This window comes from Aplysia californica, unplaced genomic scaffold, assembly GCF_000002075.1.
Source record: "Aplysia californica isolate F4 #8 unplaced genomic scaffold, AplCal3.0 scaffold00958, whole genome shotgun sequence".
Lineage (NCBI taxonomy): Eukaryota > Metazoa > Mollusca > Gastropoda > Aplysiida > Aplysiidae > Aplysia > Aplysia californica.
The window spans coordinates 142603-168834 of NW_004798228.1; the positions used below are offsets into that span (position 1 = coordinate 142603).

The 26232-nt window shown below is 36.7% G+C and overlaps 1 protein-coding gene across 4 annotated transcripts in view; it reads left to right on the forward strand.

Annotated features, from left to right (window-relative positions):
* LOC101858674 (outer dense fiber protein 2) overlaps positions 1-21414 on the forward strand; it is a 48053-nt gene extending 26639 nt beyond the window's left edge. For 3 of the 4 annotated variants that reach the window (XM_013089473.2, XM_035973036.1, XM_013089474.2), the window contains 9 exons: positions 4650-4785; positions 9874-9984; positions 14101-14205; positions 14636-14794; positions 15781-15881; positions 16623-16704; positions 17774-17887; positions 18322-18414; positions 20435-21414. In XM_013089473.2, the coding sequence (XP_012944927.1) occupies positions 4650-4785; positions 9874-9984; positions 14101-14205; positions 14636-14794; positions 15781-15881; positions 16623-16704; positions 17774-17887; positions 18322-18414; positions 20435-20614 (1081 nt within the window). In that variant the 3' untranslated portion in view covers positions 20615-21414. The remainder of the gene's footprint in view (positions 1-4649; positions 4786-9873; positions 9985-14100; positions 14206-14635; positions 14795-15780; positions 15882-16622; positions 16705-17773; positions 17888-18321; positions 18415-20434) is intronic. The other variant, XM_035973034.1, reaches the window with a different exon arrangement.
* Positions 21415-26232: the final 4818 nt, after the last annotated feature.

The following is a 26232-nucleotide window of genomic DNA, read 5'->3' on the forward strand; positions in this document are numbered from 1 at the left end:
AGTATGAGTGGTAATTCATTGGTTACATAGTCAGGTCTTTACCGTCTTAGCGTCCACACAGTGAGCGGTGGTCATAGTTCTAGTCCTACTTGCCACTGATTGTGTTACTTTACTTTTACTTTTTTCATCTTCTGTTACCGTTAAGCGTCGAGACGCAATGCAGTTTTCTGTTGTAGGCCATTTCTGCAGCTCTTGTTGTTGAGATGTTGTAGTTTCTAGAGGTTTCCTTGACTCCCCGAATTATCTTCTTTTTTTTTAACGAGGTCTATCTCATCCTTTGCAGCCTGATTGCTTGATGTTATAGGCTCTCGAGTCTGGCTCTCCAACCATAAGATATTCGTTTTGTGATGTATAGGATTTTGTATATGGACAATTTCATAGTGGGGTTGTTTTTTTTTAAATATAAAATGCAGACAGGACTCTGTGCCAATAGTTGCTCTTACATCTTCATTTCTCTGCCAGTCTCTTTCATGATGGTGATTCTCTGATCATGCCAGTCTCTGTTTAGGCTTTGGACCACGCTGCGTCATGTTTCATTTGCATGTCGATGTATCAAATTCCTTTTCTTTTTTTTTATTATCTCTTCGTCTGTGTGGAGTAGGAGTCTCAAACTAACGGCCTGCGGTAATTTGAGTTTGTTGAGATCCCTGGTTTAGAGGGTGGCCGGTGGGTGCTCTAGTGGGATCTGCTTCTTGTACTTCTGTTTAGTGTCTCTAGTTTCCTCATCTATTCCTTGTGGAAAAAAATAGCCATAACCTTGCTGACTCAGCTCAAACTTCAACTCGCCTTTGTGAGTGGTTGGCAGGTGCTATGGTGTGGTTTGCTCCTTCTTTCCTATCAAACATCTGTTGTCCTTATCTCCCCTTCTTTTTTATGTTTGTTACTCTCTTGTAACACCTCTAATCTTCTGGCGCTCATTGACCTTATGCAGTTGCGTGCGCCATAAAACCTCTTCTAACACTAAAACCTCATCTATTCCTAGTGAAAAAAATAGCTATAATCATGCTTACTCAGCTCAAACTTCAATTCGCCTTGCTTGCGTTAACTTTGCAACATGATACGTAGTGCATAGCGACTACTGTCTTTTTTACTCTCTGTTAATCTGTCCCCATGGTTTTATGCACCTCGCATAATTTAGTAAAATTTGATCTTTTTGCATAATTTTTTTCGTTCTTTGTTAAAATTTACAGAATCGCATAATTTCACATTTTTGGGCTCAGTTTGCATAATTTCTTATTTTTTTTTGCATAAAACTGCGGGGACAGGTTAATGTATGCCTCTAGATGATGCTTGTCTCTCATTTTGGTTTGTATCAACCTGTATCTGTCCGCTTTAAGTAAAGGTTGGGGGGTTGTTTTTTTGGTTTGGGGGGGGGTTGTTTTTTTTAAGGGGGGGGGGGAGGACTTAAAGGGGAGAGGGGTTATGGTTGTCACCATTCTTTGTTTGTATGTAGCATTCAGACTTTGTTATTATAGTTTCTATATGTAGCTGTCAGGTCTTCTCATCATTCTGTTTCTGTATCAAGCTTTCAGATCTTTTCAACATTCTAATTTTGTATTTAGTATTCAGGTACCGGGTATCTTTGGGGGGTTTTCTTTCCGTACTTAGCTTTCAGGTCTTTTATTTTTGACATTTTATTTCTACTGTACTAAGAATTTGAGTATTTTTGACATGCTGTTCCTGTATTTATGAGCACTCAGTCTTTTGACATTCTGTTTCTATATTTGGCATTTTGGGTAGTTCAGATGATGTTTCTCTTTCTGTATATAACATTCAAGATCTTTTGATATTCTTTTTCTGTGTGTGGTTTTCGGGTCTTTTGTACATGCTGTCCCTACACCAGTGTCTGTTCTAGTGTAGTGTGGGTGGTTGGCGGGTGCTCTGGTGTGGTTTGCTCCCTCTTTCCTATCAAACATCTATCGTCCTTATCTCTCCTCCTTTTTTTGTGCATGTTACTCTCTTGTAACACATCTATTCTTTTAAAGCTTTTACAAATACATTTTTATTCTGTTTCTTTATGTAGCATTTAGATATGTTTGCTATTCTTTCTGTATAACCTTTCTATCTGTCTTTCTCTACCTTTATTATTCCACGAGAAGTCAGTATCTTATCTTTGCTCTTATTTGTTTTCATAAGTGATGCAGTCATGTCTCATGTCTCTTCTGTGTCTGTTACGGAATACCCTCTGAACTTTATTTTTTTTAAACTTTTATGTAGGCCCTACTTGAGAGTGATAACGCTTATGTCAACTCTTTGCTTTTGAACTTGAGTATGAGTGGTAATTCATTTGACCCGAGTTAGTGGTTGGAGGGTGCTCTGGTGTGGTATACTCCTTCTTTCCTATGAAACATATTTTATCGTCCTTATCTCTCCTCCTTCATTTTTTGTGTTTGTTACTCCCTTGTAACACCTCTAATCTTGGGCGCTTATATGACCTTATTGTGTTGCAAGTGCCGTGAAACTCTTACGAAAAAAAAATAAGACCCTAGTGATTGTGGTCTGGAAAATGTTATAGCAATACTGCAGTAGTGCCTGTCAGTATCTTACGATTATCGTCATGATTTGTTTTTTTTTTCTGATACTCGTATTTGTCATTTGTAGTTCGTTATATTATGACTATCATGGTTTGATTACTGCTGTATGAAAGTGATGTTGGATATTATGATACATTAATTTATATAAATATACGTCCTAAATTGACTATTGTAATCTGCTTGTGATATATTTAAACATTTACAGACCCACTTCTACTCTGCACAATAGTGTTCATAAAATTTCCCTTGCGTCATAATATGATAACATTTTCTTGCAATTGTGTTTATATACATATATCATATATATATATACGTGGGTTTGTAAAAATATTTACTCACATTACTAACATGTTTTAGATGTTTCACGTAGTTTTTAGCTCAGCTACTAAAAATGTGAGTCCTCCTATCCCTCTGTTCTATATTGTGTTCACACCCTCGGTCAGTGCTGATTTTACTGCTAGAAGCTAGTAAAAATAATTCATTCATTCATTCATCCCAGGGGGGTTCTTTCTTTACTATAATTTTATTCGCTAATTCATATTTTTCTTTCGAGTTGATGCTCGTTTTTATTTTGTTTTTGCATCTTATTTGCTCATTAATTTGCTAATTCATATTTAGAGAGTTTATGTTCGTTTTAATTTCTTTTTTTTATCTTTTTACGTTGTTTGGAAATGATGAAAATAACACGCTGAAAGATAAAAATGTGTCCTATTTGGTGAGGCTGAGTACTGGGTGCTTGTAATAAAAGTGAACAATAAACACAAAGGTCGTACTTGTACTCTCAACAGTGTGATCTGTCTTGGGACATCTGTGTGAAAGATCTTCTCTGTATGTTAGTGTTTTAGCCCCTATAAATGGCCGCTTGCACTGTCAGTATGCTTCCCAGGAAGTTGAGGTTGTTTCAGAATGCTCTCGGGTCTGCTGGGGGTAATAGTATAGATTATGAAGCGCATAGAGCTTGCTGTTGAGCGGGGATTTGCGCTGTACAAATGCTATATATTATTATTATTAACTTTCAAATTTGCCGATCATTCTATTACTCTTCATGTTTTCTTAACAGCTTATTAAGTTATTTTAGATCTGACCTACTTCTTTCTTCTTTTTTTTTTCCTCTCTCTAAATAAATCATTTGGAAAAAAAAATTGTAAAAGTAATTAATCAATTTTATTAATTAATATTATGCCAAAGAACATTTCTAATACAGGCTTATACATATCAAATTTGTATCCATGATATTATATCACTATGATTAAAAAGTATGTTACACTGAAGTTACAACTGCAGAGACTTACCTATCTAGTTTAATTGTTTTTAAAAGTCATATAAGTTCCTTTTAACCTAAAGGTCAAGTTGAGCCTGATTTTGTTCTCTATTTAATTTATAAATGATTTGACTATACAGTAAAGTTTTTTTCTTTTTCTTAATTCAATTTTTATTTATGTTGATGTATTTTTGTATTTTCTTCAATGAAGCAATCAACCCTCTCCTTTGTAAAAAAAAAATCCCACTTCCTGCTTTCCTTGTTCCATGATTGTGGTCTGTTTCTCTCCTTCATTTTCCCTTTTCTTTTCCCTTTTTTAGTCATTATGTCTGTCTCTTTTGCTTTTTATTCATTTATTTAGGATTGTCTCTGTTTGGCTCTTTCCCTCTGTCTCTGTCTCTGTCTCTGTCTGTATGTCTGTCTGTCTGTCTGTCTGTCTGTCTGTCTGTCTGTCTGTCTGTCTGTCTGTCTGTCTGTCTGTCTGTCTGTCTGTCTGTCTCTCTCTTTCTCTCTCTCTCTCTCTCTCTCTCTCTCTCTCTCTCTCTCTCTCTCTCTCTCTGTCCAAGAAACTGAAAACCATCTTCTTGGCTTTTCGTTGTCATCATGACTATTACTATTATTATTGTTGTTATTATTATTATTATTATTACTATTTTTATTTTTATTATTTTATTAATTTATTTTTTAATGATAATTTTATTGTTGGCGTTGCTGTTGTATTTTTTTTATGGTTATTATTTTCATTGTTATTATAAATTTTTAACTGGTGCTCAAGCAATGTCTTGTTATTAAACATTTTTTTCTTTTGTTGTGTGTTTCCTCCCTCCCCCACCCCACCCGGTGACCTATCTCAGGCGAGTGGCAGAGCTGGAGGCGCTGGTCGACCGTGTGGAGGAGAACGCCAAGGCTCAGAACGAGACGCTGACGTCACGTCTCCACGAGAGGATGACGGAGAACACCAACCTCAAGCTGGAGGTGGAGAGGCTCAAGGTCAGTTCAACATTGCTGGTTATCCAGACCAGATAAACCCGGCGGTGATCCGGATGAATTCGAAAATACAGATGAAATTGGAAATCCGGATTTCTGAAGTGTCCGGTATATATATATATATATATATATATATATATATATATATATATATATATATATATATATATATATATATATATATATATATATATATATATATATATATATGTGGGTGGTTGGCGGGTGCTCTGGTGTGGTTTGCTTCTTCTTTCCTTTGAAACATCTATCGTCCTTATCTCCCCTTCTTCTTTTTTATGTTTGTTACTCTCTTGTAACACCTCTAATCTTGTGGCGCTTATATGACCTCATGCGGCTGCGAGCACCGTAAAACCTTTACTAAAACAAACAATATATATATATGTGTATATATATATATATGGCCGCTTTTAAGCACTAGGGGGCTATCCCCAAAAATGCTGTTTTGAGAAAATCGAAGGTAAAGTCTATGCCCCTTATTCAGTTTCTTTAAAAGACAAGAAGATTTTTTTTCTTATAACCAAACAAATATACACACTAATGAAACCACACTTCTCCTATAGGTAGGGCAATGCCCACTTTTGATGCAGGTCAAGATTTCTGGGGCATACCCCCCCCCCCCCCCTCTTCCGAAATCTGGGTTAGTCCACTTGTCCTTTAAAGCGACCATATGCACTTTTTAGATTATGTACCCACATTTTAGAATAGTTTTGATGCAAGTGTGTTTGACAATAATAGGGTGATCCATAAAGATTGAGCCTCTGCTCAAATGTAGCGACAACAGGATCTGGATAGTTCAGGGTTTGGTTTTTGCTTTTTGTAGCCAGTTTGGCTCCTTTGTTCGTAGTCACCTGTTGAAATGAGACATTGAGATTCAAAACCCACCCGAGTGTCTGTGTAAGTAGAAGAACTATGACACACAGGTGGTTGGGGAGCATGCACGGATGACAAGTCTCACTTTTCAAAAACTGTTTTTTTTCCTATTCCTCTGTCTCTTTTTTGGGGGGGTTGTTTTGTTGGGGGGGGGGGTTTGTTTGTTTGTTTGTTTTTGGTTTTTTTTTTACAGGTCTACATGACTGTCATTACGTTGATGTGCTTCTCTTTACACAAGGAAACACACAAACAAACAAACAAACAAGCAAGTACTCCCAAATAGAGCATTAAATCTATATATATAAAAATATCCCCCCCCCCCCCCCCAAGCCCTACGACACAGCACACTCCATGCACGTGCATGTCCCTGTTGTAGCACTATGGAGTGACACAAAACACTGGTGATGTTTTCGCGTGTTGGTTAAGTGCCTACAAGGAAAGTCCGGGTTCGAGCCTCTGTTCGGACACGGATTTTTTTCACCACCTTCTGCCCACTCAGCAGTAATGGGTACCTGACTTCGAATTAGGGAAGTAATGGCGGCGTAGAATGGAACTGGCCACCCTACTGTAATATGCCGAAGGCCCAGGGAGTTGTCTCACTAACAAGGCAATCCCCAGTGTCCGGATCGGATGCGGGAACAACTTTACTTTTTTAGGTGCATACTTGGTTGGAAAATAGGTATCATCACTGGCAGTACAATGCCATAGCTGTTCCTCCCTCCTCTCCAGGATCCATGAAAGGATTGGCTTGCTGATTGTGCCAGTCATCAGCTATAGTGCGCTCAAAATTTCATGGCTCAACTTACCTTCAACTATCTCTTAAACGTGTGAATCACCGTCACTCATACTTTGCATAGCAGTTTGTATCAATTTGTCTTAACCGAATCATATTTTTCCACAACAATTGAGGCTAGATTTAAAAGTTTTCTTCGTAAATTTATATAAAATACTATAAATCTCCTTCACTCGGAAAATGGGATTGTTAACAGCACTTCCCGCTTCCTGCACACATTTTGCACTCGCATATGACCTACATCAAAGCTCAGCAATGGCACTCTATAGTGGCAAAACTTGTTATGAGAAATTAATTTTATAGTGAACACATTTTTTGCACTACAGGTTCTCAAAACATGCGTTCAATAAGCATAAAGTCGCGATCAGAAAACAATGACGGACTTGCTTTTAAAAGCTGTCGGAGCTCTTAACTTTTTAAAAGCTGTAGAAACCATCGACTTGGATTTTTTGTTAGTATTTATTAAGGAATTTTCTAGAATACAGTGTACAGGTATTTGAAAGAATAGTCATCAGTTAAGACAAATCGATATGAGTCATTGTGCAAACATTGGAGGATCTACGTTCAATAGTTTAGGAGATATTTGACAATCAGTTACGCCAGGCATTTTTTACCACACTATAGTTGGATATTCCTGCTGATGATTCTGTCTTAAGATAGCTGTATATATTCTGTGTTCCTTTGCATGATGGGTAAAGCACAAAAGAAAACCAAGTATCTGTGTTTGAGATGTAGTGTTACCCCAGAATAGCCACAATTATTTGAAAAGGAAAAAAAAAAAGCAAATGACAAATAATGTGGTGTAAAATTCTCCGCACAATACAAACCTTGCTAAAGTAGCAAGGGCAATCCAAATTCTTTGGGTTTTTGTTTACTTGACTAATAATTTCGAGGTCAAAATTTTCTGCCTATGATTTAGAATTTCGGTTGGTGATTTCCCGAAACGATGTAATTCTTTGTACTAGTCGTTTGATGCGCAGTGGCTTTTTATTTGTAGAATCCCATAGAAAGCATAGTTTTGCCGTTTTTGTATGTAGTTGTTTTTATACGAGAAGCATGAACTATGCTCGCTAATGATGCTGGTGAGAACATTTTAGAAGGGACCAGCAAAGATTCTTTAGAATGAATTGAACGTACAGAAAACTCAAAAGCTAAATCAGCGTATTCAGATAATTTTTATTATTTTCTAAGCACCACCCCAAAAGTGCGAAGTGTATTTTAGGTGAGGCTAAATTTAAAAAATTATTCATGGAAATAAAATGTCATTTTTTCTGTCATCACTGGAGATTGTTTAATCATTTAGCAAGTAAGGAAAAATTATTTCAGCATCTATATAAAGCTGTAAGTTGTTTTGGTTTTTTTCTTTTTTTTTCTATTGAGACCGTTTTTTTTCCCGTAGATTCAGTGCATGCATGACGTTACTAGTGCACATATAATAGGTACAATGCTTAGGCTAGTGCATGTGTATTTCTATTTAAATATTTGCTTCTCTGTATGGTTTACGCCAATATTTTCTACTTTCGAAAAGATTTAAAAGTCAGTGAAAGTTGCCCTGTTGTTATTATGTGCGAATGAAGTTTTTTTTAAGATTACTTTTGTTTTTCTAATGTTTGTTAGGCCTTTTTTCTATTCTTTGTTTGTTTGCGTTTTTCAATATTTTTGGATCGTGGTAAAAACATTTGAAAGATGTCTGTGCCCTGTTTTTTTCTGTCTTTTTCCTTTTACTGGTTCCATCTGCTGGACCTCTATGGCTGGTATTATTACTATTTTATTTTTTTATTTTTATGTGTGTGAACAGTCAGCTCTTACCTGGTGTTCTGATGTGTAGAGCTGGTGAATGTTTGTGGCTGATTGTCATTTCGTCCTACAACTTTTGCTTGTTTGTATTTTATGAGGCAAGCGAGGACAGTCATTCTTGATTCATACCTCTACAAAAAGGACACCCCCCCCCCCACACACACACACACATACACACACATAGACATACGCAGCAGTATAACAGACCCGTACCAAGATCATTTGTATCACTGTCTCTATGTCAACCACTCCTCTCGGACTCGCAACCGTAAGGTCATGGGTTCGAATCCCGTCAAGGGCCCGACGTTGTGTCCTTGGGAAAGGCACTTTACACGAATTTTCCTCACTTCACCCAGGTGAGAATGGGTACCCGGCTATAGACAGCGAAAGATCTTGTCAGTTTGTTAGTGTTTGAGCGCTTAATCGGCTGCTCGCACTGTATGCTTCCCGGGAAGCTGAGAATGTTTCGGAGTGTACTATGGTCTGCTGGGGTAATAATATAGTGTAAAGCGCATAGAGCCTGCTGTTGAGCGGGGATATGCGCTATACAAATGCTATCTATTATTATTATTGTTAATGGGTGGTTGAAGGATGTCACTGTGAGGTTTTACGCTCTACTTCTTTACTTTTTGTCTGTTGTTTCTGTCTGTCTGTCTGTAGTCTTTCTGTTTGTCTTACTCTTCCCCGGCACTAAATGACCATTCTTATGTCGACGTGCTTCTCTTTATTCAAACAAACAAAACAACCGTCACCTCCACTACTGCTCATCATTGCAATCACCTTCGCTTACAATTTCTTGGCTGACTTCACAACTACCATGACTTTAGCAGCTACTAACGTGGCAAAACTTCTCTGTGGATGGTTGGCGGGTGCTCTGGTGTGGTTTGCTTCTTTTTTCCTATCAAACATCTATCGTCCTTGTCTCCCTTTCTTCTTTTTTATGTTTGTTACTCTCTTGTAACACCTCTAATCATCTGGCGCTCGTATGACCCTGTGCAGTTGCGAGCGCCATAAAAACCCTCTACTAAAACTAAAAACTAAAAAACTTCTTTAAATGTTCCATTACATTAGAACAGTCCAAAACCACTACCACCACCATCGTTTTCAACACTTCTAAGAACACCCTACCACTACCGTGACTACAACTGCAGCCACCACTTCTAATACCACCCTTACCACCACCACAGCCACCTCTACCACTGCTGCTTCTAATACCATCTTTACAACCACCACCATGACCCCCCACTACCATCAACAGTACCGCCACTACCGTCTCCACCCGTAGATGGTTGGCGGGTGCTGTGGTTTTGGTTTACTCCTTTCTTGTCAAACATCTCACATCCTTATCTCTCCTCCTTCTTTTCTTTGTACGTTACTCTCTAGCAGTAAAACCTCTAGTCTTCGGCACTTATATGACCTTTTTTTTGTTGCAAATGCCGCAAAACTCTCAGTCTTCGGCGCTTATGTGACCCTATTTGTGTTGCAAGAAGTGCCGTAAAACTCTCACTCACTAAAACTAAACCCCTCCTCCACCATCCACTCCCTCTAACACCACCCTTATCACAAACCACAACCATCACGCTGTGGCTATTCATTCCTGGTGAGCACAGAACTCAGTTCTCTCATGTGAGCACAAGGCACAACAGGCAGAGGAAGACCGGGAGCAGCTGCGCGGGACGGTGCGCCAGTACGAGAAGCTCATAGATGAGTACAAGGAGCAGGTGAGGAGAAATGTCGCGTGCACGTACCCAACTCCCACATACTAACACTAATTGTACAACAACCTCTTCGTTACTACTGTTTTATGTTGTTCCTGGTGAAATGTGACTGACTGCTATCATATTATATATACCATTGGCAAGTAGTTCAACTGTTTAATGCCCTGAACGCAGGGACAGAGAAAGAGAGAGAAAGAGAGAGAGAGAAAGAGAAACTGTTTTGTGCTGTAAAAATTGCAACCTTAATTACATGCTTTCTTTGCTTTGTTCCACCTTCAGAATTTTAAATTTGACGAAATATTTCTTGAGCAATCAATACCACAGATTAAGGAACTGCAGTGAAAAAAATAAAATTAAATAAATAAAAATAAAATTTTGGGCATAAAAAATTTAAATATTCTAGCTAGCCAATGATATTTGCTATAATGAGACTTATAGTTGCCAGTTATGTCAGAGAGACAAAAATAATGACAACAACCAGCATCTGTGATGTAGCTGTTAAACACCTCCCATGATTTCTGTATTCTGCTTTGGATGACAGTGGGAGGGGGGATTTTTTTAAATCATTATCTAAACCATTATGAATGATTTTTCTGGGTAGCTATCCTGATGGTTCAAATTGTATTTATCGTGAATAAGCAAATTTATACCTCTTATATTATGCTCGTTTCAGCGTGTTCTTTATTAATAGTCTTTTGGATATTTAGCAAGCCCTGTTTTCTATTTTTCTTTTTGAAAAGATGCCCCCCCTTCCCCCTCAACCAAACCTTTTCCGAAAAACTGTAAACACTTCTGTTATGTCTTATAAGTATAGGGAAAATTTGTATGAGCAGAAAATATGATTTTCTTTGTGCTCGTGCCCTTTTCTTTTCCAATCTGTTAAATGGGACACAACGTAAAAGAAATATACACATCAATTATCTTCAACATTTTAATACTGCACGATATAACTGTCCCATGTTGTTCTACTGCTGTAGGTCCTTGTTATAATCAGTAGCTTTGCTGTCCCCCCTATGTCTCAACACTCTAACCTCCCCCCCCCTCCCACCCTGTTTTTTCCCCCTTCTAATCTTGTGTAACCTCTAGTTCTACTTTATGCTGTGTGTAGGTTAACTCCTTTGACTTTGGAATATAACTCCTTTTTTTAAAGTACATACTTGTATGCTTCGGTGTATACATACTGATAGTAATATATGGAATAATAATGATAACAATAATAATGATAATAATAAAATAATAATAATAGTAATTATGATGATGATAATAATAATAATAGTAGTAGGCTACTAATAATAATAGTAATAATAACAATAATAACAATAAATGATAATAATGATAAAAATAATAATAATTATTATTATTATATGTGGAATTTTTTTAGATGTATTGTGTCTACAGTCTTTACTTCATTCTTCCCACCACCATCTATGGTGTAATGCTTAGATGCTTTGCTGTCATACACTGAAAACCTGAGTTTGATTCCCGGTTTTCTTTTTCAAATTTTTTAATCGAGTCTCTCAGGTTTTCTGATGTTTCATTATAGGCTGTTCCTTTTGAACTCAGAATATCCATAGCGAGGGTCAAAGCCCGTTCCCTACATAATTTAAATTTTGTCGATGAAGGCATAATAGGCCTACATCTTTATTTTAAAAAATTTTTTTAACTCGTACAAATATTATAAACAAAAGGCTGTACTCAAGCTCCAATGTCCAATCTACTTTACGCGAGCGCACTCCTCTCCAGATTTTGCGGAGCAGCATAAGAAAGCTTTTGCCAACCCTGCCCTCTGTCCACTGCACTTTGCCCGAAAACCCTGTGCACAATGTGATGATGTGTACTGTTTTGCTGACTTAATTACCAGTTTTCTGCCTGTTGTATACCCCATAGTTTCCTCTTTTTTTGTTCAATAACTGCATTTGTTACTGTTTTTGTTGTTGTTGTTGTTGTTGTTATCGTTGTTGTTGCTGCTGCTGCTGGTGATGATGATGCTGTTCTTGTTGTTCCTGTTGTTTTTTGTCTGTTTGTCTTATGTAACCTGGTGTCAACCCTTTACATCGCTCAAGTTGTTCCTGAATGTTCCAGGGATAATAATATTGCATGTGTTGTCTAGCTGTGATTGCAATTTTCTGTCTGTTACTGTTATATTATTGTATTTTCTCTAAAATAGTTGCACAGCTGGTTTTTTTAATTCTATGAAAGAAAATATTATACTGTATATTATTATAGTGCTGCCTTGTTGTAATTTCAGCCTCTCTGAAAAGCAGCTTTCTTTTATGTGAAACAAAAGGCTTTGTTGAGTTTTTAGGGGGGTAAAAAAAAATTTTTGTTTTGTGGTTTTTTAAAAGAAAGAGGGGGGGGGGGGGTGAGAAGTAGCTCTGATTCTTACTTTTCTCAGTTTTTGTTACTTAGCTCCTGATTTGGTATCCAATTGTCAAATCAGTCATACCAGTGAAAATTTCATCTAATCTTTTCCCAATCCCTTTTTTTTGTACATGCAATACGTCTGGATAGATTGGTTTGTTTATGCGTGAGACGCATCGCTTGGTGCGGGCTGCTTACCTGGGCAGACGATGGGTAATTTGTCGGCTCTCTGTCTGTCTGTCTGTCTGTCTGTCTGTATGTAAGTATGTCTGTCTGTTTGTCTCTCTTTCTCTCTCTCTCTCTTTCTCTCACTCTCTCTTGCTCTCTCTCTATCTCTATCTTTGTCTCTCTGTCTGTCTGTCTGTCTGTCTGTCTCTCTCTCTCTCTCTCTCTCTCTCTCTCTCTCTCTTGCTTTCTCTCTGTCTCTGTTTCTGTCTCTCTCTCTCACTCTCGCTCCCCCTACCTTTCTCTCTCTACTTTCTCTTTCTCTCTATCTCTCTATCTCTATCCATCTATCTATCTATCTGTCTATCTATCTATCTATCTTTATGTATCTATCTACCTACCTACCTACCTGTGGTCACCGCAGCATGTTATTCACTAGGTTTGACTGACTGCTTTTATTCTGATCACATAAAAGGTCACCGACGGTTGTGAATGCAACGTTGTATCTTAGAACATGTTTTCATATATTCACATGCCATGCATCTCAGAACAATTTCTTTTTTTGTTTTTCTTTTTTTTTCTTTTTTTCTTTTTTTCTTTTTTTCTTTTTTTTCTTCTTTTTAAAAAAAAAATTTGTTTTGTTTGTTTTTGTTCTAATTTTGTATCTAAATCGGTCATTATTTAGTCCTGAAACCCTCTGTTCACGGAGAAACGTCTGTGTTTATACACATATGATATATATATATATATGCATCATATATATGTAATATGCATCATACATACACGTATAATATTATTAATCACTTAATATATAAATTTTATTTCATTTTTCCTTTATGATAGAAGTCACTTGTGTGGTCCCCCCCCCCCCCCCACCCACTCTTTCCTTCATAGCAGTACATCACATTGATCACATTACATATTATGTGCTTTATGTGCTTCTATTCTTTTCTTTGAACTTCAAATTGTTTTTCTCCCTTCTCTTGAAATGGAACATTCTGATAATGCTTATGTTTGATTTCCTCTGCAGTTATTTCATCAATGTTTTAATTTGGTGTTGTTCTGGTTTGACCCGGAATTGTGGGGGTTTTTTTCGCCTCACCCTATGCATTCTGTACTTACCTTTAAAAGTGAAATGTAGATTTTATGATTAAAGTATTAATTTATTCGCGAGAAAAATATATGGATATAATGCACACTGTCATGCTGTACAGTTCCACTGTTCTGATTGGATATGCAGTTGTCTGTTCTTCTCAAGAAAAATTTTGAAAATATGGACGGTAACATTCCCTTTCTTCTTCCGATTCAAATTATCATCCACCAATTGTACAAGTACTTAATAATATAATACATCTTTAGAAGTTGTCTTTGCTATTTTGCTTGCTTTTTTAGATTAATGTACAAAGCTAGTTACCGTATTCTTTATTTATTAATTTTTCAAAGTAAGTCTAAAAATCAGAGAGTGCCTTTCTTACAACTAGAGCTGAGTCTGTAATTCTCGGCTGACTGAGTGTCTTCTACTCAGAATATTTATTCAGTGTCTTTTTTGTGGTCTTTTCTTCTTGCTAATGTTGCTGTTGTTGTGGTTTTCAGACAAGCCGCACCCGCAGCGAGGCAGACGAGTCGTTTGTGAAACTGGAGGAACAGGCCAGGGAGAAAGAGAGAATTCAGAGGGAGGGAGAACAAGAGCTGGAGAAGGTAACTCAACATATTTTGATTCAAACGTGAAATAGAATTATTATATTAACCCTATCCGTATGTCCTGTTTTACTATCGTATCCATACAACGTGGGGAATTCTGTGCCACCACTTTCCAAAGGGGAAAGTATTTGTTAATCCAATCCGTACGCTTTGCATAGCAGTCTGTCAAAATGACTTTTTGAGAAATACTGAAAGTTTGAAAGAGATCTTCGTACTAGAAGTATTCTAAAATATGAAGAATTTACCATGAGAGTACAAAATGACCCCAGGGCGTACGGATAGGGTTAAGAGTTAACACTACTATCATTGACATTATTGCTATTATTTTTCTTAATTTCTCAGAATTTTTAATGCTAAATGAAGAACCAAATCGTAGAAGTATCAGCACAGGTCTCCTTTCCACTCCCCTTTTTGTTTTTCGCCGCAGGTAAAGCAACGACTTCACCAGAGACTGCAGGAGTTAGAGCCCCTGCCTGAGCTGCTGCGAGCCACCGAGCTGCGTCTGCACGAGGCCAACGAGAAACTGCTGTCCCTGGAGCGACGCAACTCGGACAGTACCAAGATCGTCGCAGAACTCACCTCCAAGGTAGGAAATAGGATTTTTGGGGAGGTTTTGGGTTTGTTCGTTTTTTGAATTTTCACTCGTGTTTCACTGTTTTTATAGTTTCTGTACATGCTTGTGTATCTCTCTCTCTCTTTGTCACTCTGTCTGTCACTCTCTTTCTATCTGCCTGTCTGTCTGTCTGTCCGTCTGTCTGTCCATCCATCTGTCTGTCTGTCTGTCTCTTTTTCTTTCTTTTTCTCTCTCTCTCTCTCTCTTTCTCTCTCTCTTTTTCTCTCTCTCTCTCTCTCTCTCTCTCTCTCTCTATAGCTGTCTCTGTCTCTTTCTCTCTTTCTCCTCTCTCTTTCTCTTTCTCTTTCTCTAGATGCTGTTGATGTTTGACCAGCAGGCATTGTTTTGTCATTATCTCCTAATTTTTCCCTTTTACGTTCTGGTCTCTCTCTCCTCACTCTTGGTGACCAAAAAAGAAAAAAGAAACTAATTTTAGAATTATGCATCCTATACAACCCCCCTGTAAGAGACACACTATTGTTGGTTGGTGGGTTTTTGACATAGTTGATAAACTTAAAACTTTGTGGATTAAACTGGATTACATTTGTTCATTCGTTCAATAAAAATAGGTAGACACAGCGTGTTCTTTCTTCTTCCAAAGTCAACAAGAAGTGTGTCTTCTTTTATTATTGTAACTCAAAAATGGAAGGGGGATCATCCTGATCCAACATTCATGGTTTCAGAACATTTCGCTTTACAATGTTTTATAATATAATAATAATAATAAGGTGAGTTTGTCTATGAACGACTATTACTATAACACAACAATCTATAACCTATTGAATTAGGGGTTGGGTTTTGGGGGGATTTTTGCTTTTTTTTGGTTTGTTTTTTTGTTTGTTTGTTATTCGGTGGGGGTGAAATTGTAGGATAGCATTGTATTGTAGCTGTTATATCTTGACTTCGGTGCGTAAATTTATAACTTGGCATCAAATTCTGTTCCTGTCCTAACATTTCAGCTGGAACATAACTCGGAAAGCCTTGACCAGTTTCGCAGCAAATGCCATGACTCTCTCGATTCCAACCGTAGCCTTCAATCCCGCTGTGAGGCCTTTGAAAGGTGGGCTTGCTTGCATGTTTGTTTGTCAGTTTGCTAATGTTTTTGCACCTGTAAAAAGGGAACTTGCTTGCACTGTATGCTTCCCTGGAAGTTGAGGTTGTTTTAGAATGCTATCAGGTCTGTTGGGGTAATAATATAGATTGTGAAGTGCTTAGAGCCTGCTGTTTAGAGGGAATATGCGCTATTCAAATGCTATCCATTGTTAATATTATTGTTTTATTATTATTATTATTATTATTATTATTATTATTATTATCATTATATTATCAGTTCTCACTGTGTTGGGTTCAGTGTGTTCTTTGTCCCTCAATTTTTTTCATTTTATCATTGTCATTTCATTCATATAATTACTGTCATCTCAATTTTTCTCATATTATCATTGTCATTTCATATAATTACTGTCATCTCAATTTTTTTCATATTATCATTGTCATTTCATATAATTACTGTCATCTCAATTTTTTTTCGTATCATTTTTGTCGTTCCCTATAATTATTGTCTCATATTTTCTCATATATTTATTGTCATCTCATTTTTTCCATATAATTATTGTTATCTCATTTTTTTTTCATATAGTTATTGTAGTTCCATATAATTATTGTTTCATTTCTTTCATAGATTTGTTGTCGTCTCTATTTTTTCATATATTTATTGTCGTCTCATTTTTTTCCATGTATTTATTACTTTTTTCTTTTAGATATATATATTATATTGTCATCACTGTCTGTCCTGTCTTCTCAGACGCATCAAAGAGCTGGAGGAACAGAACCTGGAGCTCCACACGAGCCAGGCCAAGGTACAGGAGACGATGCACCAGGAGTCTGTGAGTACCTTCTGAGCTTTTCAAAGCTCTAGTGTTCTTGAATACTGCAAATTTTTATTTTCTGTGCCTTTAACACTTTGCTGACTCACCTCACCGATAGGCGATGTTTACCCCACAGTTTCTTTGGATTTTCCCCAAAATCCCTTTGTCTTTGATGGCAAGGGTTTTTAACTATATGAGTCTTGTGATGGCAAACTGTTAATCAACGTTTTTCATTAAAATCCACACAGAAATATGTTTTTAAATGGACTTTAAAGATGTTTAGCTAAAAAACAAAAAAATCGATAAAAATTGCCAAACCTGCCAGTTTCTTAGATTACAGTATTTTGACGAGTGCCTGATTTCACCACAATGCCTCACATATTTTTTAAGCACCTGCAACTGATTCGCAGATTAGGAAATTTCAAATTTTATTTTCATCGAAATTTTGGGCTAAGTACATTTGAACAGCTTGCTGACAACATATTGTTCCCTCAGAATGACAAAGATCTATCTACTCAGTATCTTGTTTAGAGAAATTTAGCTTTAAAAATTTCGAGTTTCACATCATGTCAAGCTTTTTTTAATGCAATTCTTCTAAATATCTTGATAAAGACTCCAAATGATCTTACGATTTTGTTAGTGAAGATAGAACAATTGGCTTCTGAGCTCATGGTATTCTAACTCAAACCGGCCAAAAATGTGAGATAGAACTTTGTAATTCTGAGGTACTTGAGTACTTGAATGTAGAACTGGGGTCTTAGGAAGACGGTGTGCTCCATGCTTCATCGCCCCTCTTCCTAAGGGTCCCTTTCAGTGAAGGTAGGCTGATTTTGAGGTAGCGACATTTGAACAGCTTCATCATCAATCATCATCAATGCCTTTCACCCCTGGCAGGGTATAGGCCACATACAAGCTCCTTCCATTTATCTCTGTCCTGGGCCATCCTTCGAAGCTCGTTCCAAGTGAGCATCGTCTTTCTCATGTCCCTTTCCACGCATCTCCTTTATGTTTTTCGTGCCCTACCCCTGCCTCGTGCTCCCCACGTTTCAACAACTTGCTGACAATATAATTATATCTTGCATCTTAGCTTCGACTGGAAGAGAAGACACGTGAAAACTCTAGCCTGACCCGCCAGCTGGAGACAGCACTGTCCGACAACCGCAAGCAACAGGAGCACAGCCGAGACAGATACTCTTCCAAGGTCAGTTTGGGTCGCTGCAGTGATGGATTCTGTGTTGTAAAATGGTCTTTGGGGTCGTCTGAAGGTTTATGAAGAACCATTTCATTTTATGAAAGTTAATGAAAATGAATGATATTTTTGTGATGGTAAATTAAAAACATATTTTTTTCATATTTATTAAGAACTGTTTTTTATTTTCCAAGACATATTTAGATGGAAATTTTATGTCCCTTAGAGGACTTTTCTTTAACACAATTTGTATCTAATTTATCTCTCTTTAGACTTCGAACATTTTTTTTTTTTATGACTTAGATGAAATTTCTTTGACGCAGATTGGAGTTCATAACTGATGGAATATCACTCTCTTTTTCAGTTGCTTGGTTATATTAATTGATGATTGTCGGTCAAACCTCCCCTCCCCCTCCCCTTTCCCCTCCATCTTATCTTTCATCCAGGAACGTACGTACCAGAGCCGTATTGTAGACCTGGAGACACAGCTGAGTCAGCTGAGGGCTGATGACGCGAGGCTGAAGAGAGAAAAGGAGGAGGTGAGACGAAGTTTGCTCAAATCTAGTTGTTTTTTGTTTTTGTTTTTTTTTAGTAGAGGTTTTACAACACTCGCAACTGCATAAGGTCGTATGAGCGCCAGAAAATTAGAGGTGTTACAAGAGAGTAACAAACATAAAAAAGAAGATGGGGAGGTAAGGGTGATATATGTTTGATAGGAAAGAAGGAGCAAACCACACCCAAGCACCCGCCAACCACCCACAAAATCTAGTTTAAAACTTTGGAACATTTCCATGTGTTTCAGTAAAGGTTTGTGTGTTGTTGTTTGTTTTGTTTTGTTTTGGTTTTTTTGTTTTTTTGGGGGGGGGCTCTTTCAAGACATTGTGTTCTTCTTCATTAAATATAAGTGTGTGTTCATATGTTGTCGCTTTTAAGCACAAGGGGGCTATCCCGAAAAATGCTGTTTTGAGAAAATCGTAGGTAAAGTTTTTTGACGTTTGTTTAATTTCTTTAAAAGAGAAGGAAAATTTTCTCTATAAGACCAAACAAATATACACACCAATGACACCAAATTTATCCTACAGGTAGGGTAATGTCCACTTTTGGTGTAGGTCAAGATTTCTGGAAGCACTGGAAATCTGGATTAGCCCGCTTGTCCTTAAAAGTGATCATGTGTGAAGTCATCATGTTTTATATCTTACTTATCTTGTCTTATCTGGTTTCTAGTCTTATTTTATCTCATCACATTGTACTATATAAGTATCGTGGATGGTTAACTCGTGCTCTAATGTGGTTTGCTCCTTCTGTCCCCTAAAATATTCTTATCTTCCCTCCTTCTTTTCTTTGTATGTTACTCTTTAGTAACACCTCTAATCTTCAGCATTTATATGTCATATTTGTGTTCAAAGTGCTGTAAAACTTTTACCATAACTAAACCTATATCGTGTTTTACCACATCATACTATAATTGTGGGTGGCTGATGGATGCTGTGGTGTGGTTTACTGCTCCTTCCTTCCTATCAAACATCTATCGTCCTGATCTCTCCTCTTTTTTTATGGTGTTTGTTAGTCTCTTGTAACACCTCTATTATTCGGCACTTATATGACTATATTGTGTTGCTAGTGCTGTAAAACACTTACTAAATAAAAAGATCTTTAAAAATTATTTCATCATCATGTAAAATATCTATCTTATCACACAGTAATATGTGAGGCAGCGTGGTGGAATCAGGCTCTCGTCAAAATTATCAAAGTGAAGAAACTTGCATTTTTCCACAGGCTTGTGAATTTTTATCAAATTTTTGTTTTTTGGCTCTACACCTTTCATGCCCATTAAAGAACTAATTTCTGTGTGGATTTTTCTGAAAAATGGTGATTAAAAGCACAAAAAATGTAAATTTTCTGTTACCACCGACTCTTAAGCTAAAGAAATAACTAATCTGTGGCGGCCATTTTCTCACCAATTTTACCTCTGAAAACAGGAAACCCCACCTCCTTCATTCGCAAATATCTCGACTTGTATTCAAGATAAATGGATATTTTTTTCATTCAAACAAAGACAAATGAACAAGCTATAAGATGATACCAATAACTCTACATGCCCAAAATTTGACGAGAGCCTGATTCCGCCACGCTGCCTCACATATCTTATGCTATCATATTGTATTATATGTGAGGGAGAGTGGTGAAATCAGGTGCTCGTCAAAATACAAGAATCTGAGAAACAAACATTTTTATGACGGTTATTACATTTTTATCAAATTTTAATTTTTTGGCCCTACCTCTTTTATGTCCTTATAAAAACACATTTCCATGTCAATTTTGCGGAAAAACGTTGATTGAAGGTACAAAATATGTCATTTTTCTGTTTTCAAGGACTCTTCAATCGCAAATATGTTCAGTTCTGTTCAAAACAGATCGATATGTATTTCATTGAAAGCAAGGCAAATAAATCAGCTTTCAGATAATAGCAATAACTCCACATTCCCAAAAATTGACAAGCGCCTGATTCCACTGTGCCGTGACACAGATCTTATCTTATATCGTATCATATTTCCACAGAACGAGCGCCGGTTCAACTCGCGCCTGTACGACCTGAAGGACCGGCTAGAGCAGTGCCACTCCACGAACCGTTCCATGCAAAACTATGTGCAGTTCCTCAAGAACTCCTACTCCAACGTGTTTGGCGAGACGGGCTCCTCCTTCCCCGCCCCTCCCTCCCCGCTGAAGCCTTACCCCTGAACCGAACCACCCCACCCACCCACCAGCAGCGCTGGCCCGTCGTTTTATACTATTTATATATTAAAAAATATATATCTATATATATATATTATATTTGTGAAAGTTAGTTCACTTTCGTCACGTAAAACTTCCGAACCGCTTAACTTTTGAATTTTTGAAAAAAATAACGGTGGTTCAGAATTATTTAAAGGGTACACAGTTATATCAAGGAGTCTGAAGTCACTAGTTTAATTTTCAGTTTTTCATCAGTTTGGTTTAGATCTAATCTTGAGGAAGTCCGTCTTATAAGACGCCATTGTAAACAAGTGAGGCTTCCGTTCACAAGAAGTACGCACTGGTTTCCGCAATGATCTGACGATCAATACGATCGGGTACCCAGCTAGTATATATATATATATATACAAATTAAGTGATAAGGCAGACTGTAGCATGTGTATTTTTTTCCAGCGATGTGTACAGTACAGGCTCTTTAGCCTTTCAGTCCGTTGTTGGGGCCAAAGAAATTGGTTGTATAAGCTATAACGAAGCACATTTTCATAGTAATGATACATTTGTGCGTGAGAAAAGTGAGATGATGTACAGAAATGAAGAAGGAATGGCGCCCTCTCGTCACCTGTACTTCTTGTTTCAGAACTAGATATAAAGTACCGGTACAAATATATATATATATACATATATATGCTCATGGATACAGCAGCTTAACTTGTATCCGTATGATTGCTCTTTTCTCAAACAGTAGGCCTATTTTTGGGGGGACAATTCCAGAATGGACAAAAAGGAGCAGTACTTATATATATATATATATATATATATATATATATATATATATATATATATATATATATATATATATATATATATATATATACAGGCTCATAGATACAGCAGTTTAACACATAGGCTATCTGTATGATTGCTCCTTTCTCAGTTTTTTAAAATTTACAATTCCAGAATGTACAAAAAGCAGCAGTACATATATAAAGAGGCTCATGGATACAGCAGTTAAACACGTAGGCTATCTGTATGATGGCTCTTTTCTCAAATAGTTTGTTTTTTGGGGTTTTTTACAATAATAGAATGTACAATAAGGAGCAGTGCATGTATATATATATATAGGCCCATGGATACATCAGTTAAACATGTTTCAACATGATTGCTCTTTTCTGGAACATTGGGGGTTTTTTGTTTTCTTTTTTCAATTCGAGAACGTACAAAAAAGGAGCGAGTCCAGTTCATTTTGTTCCAAATGCAGATGCAAATGTTAAAATATCACCCTGCGCAGATAGTGTTCTGAAAAAGTCTTGAGGTTTCTCAAACCAAAAAAACACAAAAAACTTATTAAGACAGAGACAGAGAATTAAGATACGGTACTTAAGGTTGTTGAGGTTTATTCAAAGCTCATCATGCACATATGCCTTGGGTTTAATTTTCTCTCAGCACCAATTCCTTTTCTGTAGAAGTTTAAAGTTCCAAGGTGCCTTCATTCTCATCCTGTAGCATCTAATTTGGTGGTCATTTGTAGAGAAAAGGCCAGTGATTGTTTCAATCTACCCTTCAGGCTTCCTGAAGCTTTTTTTTGTGTTTAGTTTACAGCAGTTGTTTACTCATATTCCAAATCCTCTTGCCTTTGATCATTGATAACTATTCCGAGAGTGTTTGTACCCTGTAAGAATCAGTTATGCGAGTAGAGTTGGGAAGCTGGAGATAAGAAAAAATGTGCTTTGTGATGAGCGAATACACTCTCCCATTTTAACTCTTTTATCATCCAAGTGAATGTGGGATGCTATTTAGATACATATGTACGTCACGTATATGGCCTTGTTACCTCGATTTGCATGGGCTATTTTTAATCTGTTTCTCCGTTTTAGAAGGTAATGATTATTTTATTCATTTCAAGTACTCCCCTTTTCAAGTAGTAAATCTTAAAAGTGCCAAACATGCTTTTCATCCCTCATGTTTTTTCAAGAGTGGGAATTTTTGGAGATGTTATTGCTGCAAAGTTTCAAACAATACTTAGATCTATATATTATTTCATATTCATTTATGCACCGCTGTTTTTGTTCTGCAAAGGCTACTGCAAAGAAAAAAGAAGTTAGATTCTTACATTGTCACTCTAAAAATATTTGCAAACATTTGTTACTAATAAAATTGAATAATTAATGTGTTTATGCCAAAATATGACACATATTTCATTTTTAGCTATTGATATGTTATTTGTTATGTCTAAACCCTTTCTGTTGTCGAAGGATGTGAATGACGAATATGTGTGAACCATCTTTCCAGGAAATTCCATTGCAAATTCAGACCGTACTCACCTTGAGATGGTGTTTAGTTTACAAAACATACATTCACACATTGAGTTTTTCTTTTTCTTTTTTTTTCTTTCAGTAGATAACTTTGAATTATTTGTTGTCAGGATATTGTGACCAAACGCAAAGTTTCTATTCCTCAGCATGTGCATGGACACATAATAGCTCGCTTTTAAGGACAAGCGGGCTAACCCTGATTTGGGGGCTTTGAGAAATCTTGACCTACACCAAAAGTGGGCATTGGCCTACCTATAGGAGACGTTTGGTTTCATTGGTGTGTTTATTTGTTTGGTTATAGAGAAAACTCTCCTTGTCTTTGTAAGAAACTGAACTAGGGTTCAGAAACTTTACCTTCGATTTTCTCAAAACAGCATTTTTCGGGATAGCCCCCTTGTGCTTAAAGGTGACCAATTCACAAGGGAACCTATCTGTATTTTTCGGAAGCCCAAACTCTCGTTCATGTGGTACTCTTTTGTTTGTTCAACAGTGATCAAGAGTATGCTTGCCTCTGTGAAAGTTCTATTTCGACTCTTTGATTTTTTTATCCTTTGTTAATTGGGAAAGTTTTGTTTCTTTGAAAAGTGAAGTGGACGCAGTAGGAATTTTCTAGAAAATAGGGAAGGTAGGGATGGGAGGGGGGGGGGGGGGGTTTAGCAGGTGGCTTTTATGTTCAACCCTATCCGTACGTTGTGTTTTACTATCGTATCCGTACGACGTGGGGAACACTGTGCCACCTCTTTCCAAAGACGAAATTTACTGGCTAATCCAGTCCATACGCTTTGCATAGCAATCTGTCAAAATGATTTTTTGAAAAATACTGAAAGTTTCAAAGAGATCTTTGCACTAGAAGTATTCTAAAATGTGAAGAATACAACCCCGGGGGTACAAAATGACCCCAGAGCGTATGGATAGGGTTAACGTTTGTTCACCTGTCAGTATTTCCGTCTTTACTATGTTGTTCTACATACCTCAGCTCAACGTGTTACTCTACCGTATTCCTACAGCTGAGGATTTTCATTCACATCGCATGTCCGAATTTTGGTCATTGATTTGTCTTTTTTTTTTTCAAAAGTTTGTCATTTCCTGGATGTTCAAACTAGGAGATCTGATATGAATTATAATCAATCCTGTGATACTTATAAAAACTTCTATTTGTTTTGTTTTTTAAAATCCTGTTCTACTTTTTAATCTTGCTTTACTTTTTAGTTATTTTTTGTTCTTTACCTTTTTGAATATTTTTCTTGTATTCGTTTGATGTTTTGTTCATTCTTGTGTCTGTTGTTATGGTTTGTTACATTGTGTAAAATGTGTGAATCTGTTGTTTGTATTCCTACGTTGTCTTATTAATTGTGGTGTACTCCCTTACCCTGTGAAAAGAAGCGGTTGCTTCTCTTTTTTTTTTCTGTAGCATAGCTTCCTTTGTAGCTTATCTTTTGTTTGAAATTCTGATGCATTATACCAGCGTATACCATAGTAATAATGTAATGGAACAAATTGTCTATTCATTAGAGTTTGTTCAACACAAAGCAGTTTAAAACAAAGTTCCTGTTCTCGCAAAAAGATTTCAATCCAAATCGGCAGAGTTTTCGTTTTGCCTTTTTTTGTTCTAAATCTTATCTTTTTGCTAAAGATGAAATTCTCTGGTTTCCTGGGATCCCGTTATCAGGCTTGTTCCTTCTTTCCTATCAAACCTCTATCATCCTTATCTGTCCTCCTTTTTTGTATGTTACCCTCTGGTAACACGTCTTTGGTGTTGCAAATGCTGTAAAACTCGTACTTAAACTGAAGTGAACTAAAACATCAGGCTTTTACAGTATTTCCAAGCACAAGAGTATGTTAGTTTCTCAGGTAAAACTGTACAAATACTGAACGGTTCTTATAATTATTAACATTTCTCCAGATGGGCTGATCCACTGATAAATGACTGCACTGTTGAATTTTATCTAAAATTATTTGCCATCTATTATATCAGTTAATCTAAAAAAGTTTTAGGGTGTGGCATAGCAGCGTACAAAACTTTTCAATGTATGGAAAAGGGATGTTCTCATTGAAAAACCAAGATATAAGAATCTCTTTCAGCTAAAGTGTTACACTTCCCTTTAAATGGTCGACTGCATTCCATTTGTCACCTCTGCTTCTTTTGATTCGTTATTTTCCGTCCATTTTAGTCATTAAAAAATCTTCAGTTATCCGTCCACTACCTAGGAAATGTTCTGACTATCCTGTCATAAACAGGTGGCAAATTTTTTCTCGTTTCCAAGAAATATATTTCTTTGACCCCCATCAATAAAGGTGAAAAGAAACAACAAATAAGCAAGGTTGTGATAGTTTTTACTATTTGGTGACTTTCAGGTCATAATTTAAACTCGGTAGCCTAATATTGACTTTGGTTTGCGAGATATTAGATCATGAAAACTTATGCCTTGAAAGCTCAAAGTCGTCATTCTGTATTTTGATGACTCTTGCAGTAGAATTGGTAATTTCATGATAAGCCATGTTTACATGATAGATATATATAAAAGGGAGAGAGGAAGAAAGGTACTTTTTTGTTTGTGAGTAGTTTTTATGACTGTTGTAGATCGTAATTGTTTTATCCACCTTTGCAATCTGCTACATGTATTTGTCTTTATGATTGTAACTATTATAATAAATTATAGATTTGAAGAATTGTTTTTTGTGTGTATTATTTGTTACATGTTTTCGTAGGACATTTCCAGAATAACATTCCAACAAAACAAAAGAATTGTTGTTGGTTGGCGGGTTCTATGGTGTGGTTAATTGTTCTCTACTATCAAGCATCTTACTTTACTTTACTTTTTTCTTCCCCTTGTACCCTGGGGTGTCGCGGGGAGCATCTATCGTTCTTATTTTCTCCTTTTTAAAACTTTTGTTACTCTCTAGTGACACCTGTAATCTTCAGCACTCAATATGACGTTTTTGTGTAACAAGTGCTGTAAGACTCGTACTAAAACTTTTTAAAAACACACACAAACACACAAAAGAATCGGTATTTGATATTTTCAAAAAAGTCAAAGAAAGGAGAAAAGTCTTCACAATAAAATTTGCCACTCTTTGTCTCAATTACTTTGAATGCTCTTCCACTTCCATCTTCTAAATGAGGACATTACACGCCTTCTTTGTGAGGTAATTTTGTCATTTGAGGCACTTCTTGTAGCATCCCAACCGAAATGAAATCCCAGCTCATCGAAAGCATCTTTATTTATACCAACATCAACATACCAGTGCCAAACATGGTCTCTAATCAAGGCACAAGAAAGAAAAATCAATTCATGCGAAATGAGGTGTCTC